The sequence below is a fragment of the Limulus polyphemus genome, unplaced genomic scaffold (genome assembly GCF_000517525.1).
Source record: "Limulus polyphemus unplaced genomic scaffold, Limulus_polyphemus-2.1.2 Scaffold5644, whole genome shotgun sequence".
NCBI lineage: Eukaryota > Metazoa > Arthropoda > Merostomata > Xiphosura > Limulidae > Limulus > Limulus polyphemus.
The window spans coordinates 11,353-16,427 of record NW_013671254.1 but is presented as its reverse complement, the minus strand read 5'-3'; the positions used below and the strand labels follow the sequence as shown (position 1 = coordinate 16,427).

At 31.2% G+C, this 5,075-nt stretch overlaps 1 protein-coding gene across 1 annotated transcript in view; it reads right to left on the bottom strand.

The window, feature by feature from the left end:
* Positions 1–5,075, bottom strand: part of LOC106472830 (ubiquitin-conjugating enzyme E2 Q1-like) — a 36,594-nt gene that overhangs the window by 27,897 nt on the left and 3,622 nt on the right. The window contains exon 3 of the mRNA XM_013933498.2: positions 3,375–3,476. Within this exon, the coding sequence (XP_013788952.1) occupies positions 3,375–3,476 (102 nt within the window). The remainder of the gene's footprint in view (positions 1–3,374; positions 3,477–5,075) is intronic.

The window sequence follows — 5,075 nt, the reverse complement described above, 5'->3', positions numbered from 1 at the left end:
CAAAGGAAATCTGAGTATTTTTGAGATGACCAAAAGTATTTTTAATCTTAACACGAAAATTACTTTTCACACTGACTATTCAAAACAAATACTCAATATATTCATGGACAAAACTTTATTTTATTAAAAATACTTCACTAAGAAATATGACTTTTTGTATGAGAAAGACTTGTAATATTAACTGTAAAGACTGCCAAAGTTCGTGAAGATATACCCAATATATAGAGAGTTATACGTATTAAATTTATATCAACTTTAAACGAGTAGAAAAAGGTCACATGACTCAGCCAAATTGATCATCCCCTGTGTTGGGAGAGTTAAATAATATGAAATTGCACATGACTATAGTTTTATTGCTAAGCATGTAGCTATAGTGACATATTTCAAGAGTATTATGTACTTGCATACTTTCATAAAGTAGAAGCAATGAAAAAGTCTGGGTAGAGCTTTAACAAATAAATTGTATATCAAAGAAAATTCACACAGTAAATAATTCATTTTCTTCATTTACTAACTAAAGGTGTTTTGGGCATTAAAATAATTATGTGCAGCCATGTGATTTAAAGTTATCTGGGTTAATACAATCAGTTTTAAACAGTGAATACATAAATTCGGTACTGTATATAACAATAAAAGTGTTATTACTGAAAAAGAATATTCAAATTTAAAAGTAATTTCTGACTATTACTTTCAACTGATTTGGGTATATATTAACGTATGTCATATGAAATATGCTAAATACCACTCTGTATTCTATTCTAATTCATGCCATGTGTTTGTGAATTTGTTTGTCTCCAAACTCTTCCTAGAGTTTTGAAGCTAGAAGGAGACAAAACTTGACTGGGAAAATTGGGGTAGCCCTCAACCAGGATTTAAAATGCACTTGGAATGTCATCAAATATGATGGGGGGGGGGGGTTCGGTCTAGGAGTAGATTTGCAAGGTTGTTGAACTTGAATTTGGCAGTGGACCTTGTGTTCTTAAACCCCTTGGAATCATTTTTGAAACTGTATTCATATCCCCACTCACAAGCTAGTGAAACCAAACTTGGCACAGGTGCTTGGGTATTGCAAGGGAATTGGGTCCCCCTTGGAGTACCTATAGAAGTAATTGGGGATAATGGAGGAGCTTGGTTAGTATACTGGAGTCTATGTGAATCTGAACCCTGCATCAGAGCACAGGTATTTTATGCTAGTCATACTAATATTGAGAATAAAAAGTTGCTGACAAATGAAGTAATAGTGACTTTGTTTAGTGTATCCTCTTCTAAGGAATAGGGCAAAGTTAGATTTTGAATAAACAAACAATAGAAAAAATTTGTAAAGATTTCTAAATGATAGCTACTCATATACTGCACTTAAAGAAGCCTTATTTGTGGACTGCATTTTATTAACTCTTTTGCTATGAGGTCGGTCAATTTGACCATCCTCGTAACCATTTTGTACACATTTTAGGTTCCATACTATTAACTTTTAATACAGTATGGCATCTTCACAAAATTTGGCAAACTTTTATGGAATTATTTTCAGTAAAGTTTCGTCCATGAACATATAGTCTTTTTTCAAGTACAAGTGCAAATTAATTTACACATTAAGATTAAAAATGCTTTTCTCCATCTCAGAAATCTCAAATTTCATCTGCATAATCTCTTAAACCTCCTAAATAAATTTTAATTTTTTTTTAAGTAAAAACATTATATTTTATATGTTGTTTTCTCTAACAAGTTTATAAAAGGTTGGTCAAATTGACCAATCTTGTAACCACTAAAAAAAAAGGAATCTAAATTACACCCTTTTTTCTTCTTTCTAGAACGACTTCAAATTGTAAAATGAAAATACATTTGTTTATCCTAAATAGCTTTAAATTTGTAACAGTATACATCTTTTTATACTTACATTTTATTACTTTATTGTCCATTGAACCATGTCTAACAACTATTTATGCCATTATAACTATAAATCACCTGACGGCCATGCAGTTCATGTTATGCTATTGAATTACATTATGGAAGAGCTACTCGCGAGCGTATCTCATGAAAATTTATTATAATCATATTATTTATTTTACTTAATCTAACCTTAACTAGCCTCAAAAGTTTCTAATTTTTACATTCTAATTATTTTTATAATAATAAATAAAGATTACACATGGAAAACAAGAAATAAACTACACTAATGGTAGTACTGCACTAATTTTTTTAATTAATTAAATAATGCAACAAATAATATGCAGATACAGACAATGTCCCATACATATCACAATTTTTCTGCCTTTCTAACTATGCAACAAGAGTTTTTAAAAATTCAACTAAGCTAATTGGTATGTTTCCATTGGGAATAAAGCTTGAATTGAAATTGACAATTCTCTGTACGGAAAATAACGTAATATAATACACCTGCTATTGGTTATAAATATTATAGTACTTAATGTCAGAGAGAACTATTGGCAATTTCTGAGTGACAGGTGGGTGTGGAAAGAAGGGTCTAATTTTCTATTTGATGGCTCTATAACAAAATAAGATTGAAGGTAATAAAATTATTCTTTGCCTCAGCAAATACATTATAATGAGTTAAGCTTTCAAACTGAAGATCAACCATATATTACTCTGTCCTGAAAACTATAACATTATAAGTTTGGTATCAAATTGTACATATATAATTCAAATTTTAGTATTATACATTACTTAATTACACAGAGCACGGCTAAAATTACAAACATTGTTTAGAAAATTATTCAGAAAGTTACAGAGAAAATGTTTGTTTGTTTGGTTTGGATTTCGTGCAAAGCTACATGAGGGCTATCTGTGCTAGCCATCCCTAATATAGCAGTGTAAGACTAGAGGGAAGGCAGCTAGTCATCACCACCCACCGCCAACTCTTGGGCTACTCTTTTACCAACAAATAGTGGGACTGACCGTCACATTATAACGCCCCCACGGCTGAAAGGACGAGCAGGTTTGGTGTGACGGGGAATCGAACTCGCGACCCACAGATTGCGAGTCGAGCGCCCTAACCACCTGGCCATGCCGGGCCCCAGAGAAAATGTTTTTTGGATTAAGATTATTTGCAACTTTTGTCTATAAACAAAATTGTCTGTATATCATATTCTTCAATTTAATCATTTCCATCATCCAAAAAGGTTTGTTTAGTTGTATTTTAGCAGCTTGATTAGTATCCTATAGTTTAGTAATAAAAATCAATAACTTCAGTTTTGGAACAACTTTTTAGGATCACTAACTTGAATCGTTTTAGAATATAACAAATTTGAAAAATATCTATGAAATACACAAGAAGGTAAAAACTAATGACATTTCGTTTATTAACACAGCAGATTAATGACTATTTACAACCACAAGTTTTTGTTTAAACAACTTACATGAAACATGTAGTTTCCTTCTAGTGCTTCAAGATTAGGCAGTTCAGGCAAATTATGAAGCTTGCATAACTCCTGAAGTAGAATTCGGACTTGTGGTAGTATCTATTATGAAAGAAAAAAAAAACACTATAACCCCATCCTATAAAATTAAAGTAGCAAAACCATACATGGCCTATAGTTTTTTAGCCAGAACATTGTAATTAATAGTATACAAAAGGTTTATGATTTTCAAGATACATTTTCTATTTAAGATTTATCTAGTATATACATGTTGAATCAGTTTTCATGAATTTTTCCTTCATTTACTTTTGGTAAGCTAGTTATGGCAAAAGAATAACAAGATGTTTTATTTCAAATAAATTACAGCTACTATCTAAAATGTTACAAATAATTTATAAAGACTGTCTACTTTGGAGCCTAATAATTTCAGAGTATCATTTATGTAACCTTGATGCCATACTTATTTTACTCAGTGTTTTCTTGGACATTACAAGTCTTTAATCTATACATGTATATTTTATTTAGAGAAAGCATACCCCCCCCCCTGAAAAAAAAGAAAAGAAAATCATGAAGAAGTTTCTGAAAATACCTACAAGCCTCATTCCAGATAATATTACTCACTAACTTCCAATCAGGTCAAGCTGTCTACTACATGGATCAAAACTAACAATCTGTCCAGTAATAATAAAACTAATCCCACATACTTTTCTCACATTCTTACTTCTAAAGATTAGAATGCATTGTTTCAGCAGTTGGGTAACCTCACTGTTAATTATATTTTTGGCTGAAAACCTAGTAATATCTCAAGTTTAAGCCAGCTTGGGAGATTTAAGTTAGTCCTAAATCAATATACTAAGCTAACAATGTAAAAAAAAAAAAAAATCTCTAAAATTAAAGTATTACAATAAGAAAAAATAACAAGTGCAAATTGTATTTATAAACACCTATGCCCCACGAATGTTATATGATAAGCTTAAGTCCCCCAAGTTTTATAATGTAGTGACTACCTACAAGATTGGGAGTAGAGTTTTTATGTACCATTTGAAACATCCATCTAACCTTGAGATAACCTACTCACAAGACTGGGACAAATTCACAAACAGATGGAAAGACAGGTGCAAACCAGTATGTCCCACTCTGCTATGCTTCACAGTGAAAACATAATAAAATCATATACATATCAAACATTCTAGCCAGTACTGTTAACCTGTTACCTGCCATGGCCATTTTGATCTTTTCGTGAGGGCAGAATCACATTTGTGAATTGAAGAAAATTATAGTGAAAACTTATCTTTTATTGGATTTCAGATTTTATTTTTGTAAATAGTAGCATAACATTCAATTATTTATACAAAATTGTGTTATTTAATGAAGTTTAAAGAGGAATTCAATAAAAAAAATCCTAAAATACATTTTAGACTGTAAATAAGCACCCTCTGTGAAGAAATTTTTTTTTCAAAATTAAAAAAGAATTTTTCTTTCCACTTCAGCACTGGTCCTGCCATCTATGATTGGTATCTAAACCTTTTTGTAGTCTGTTTTCTTTATAAAACAGCATCTGGGCACGTTAAACCTCAGATGTAAAACTTTTAGCCAATCCTAGTCGAAGGTGTCAATTTCAGTACCATGTTATTCCAATCGCTGTATTTCACGTTTGACAAATCATAGGATAAGGAAAGCACGTGACAAAATGTTGTTCTC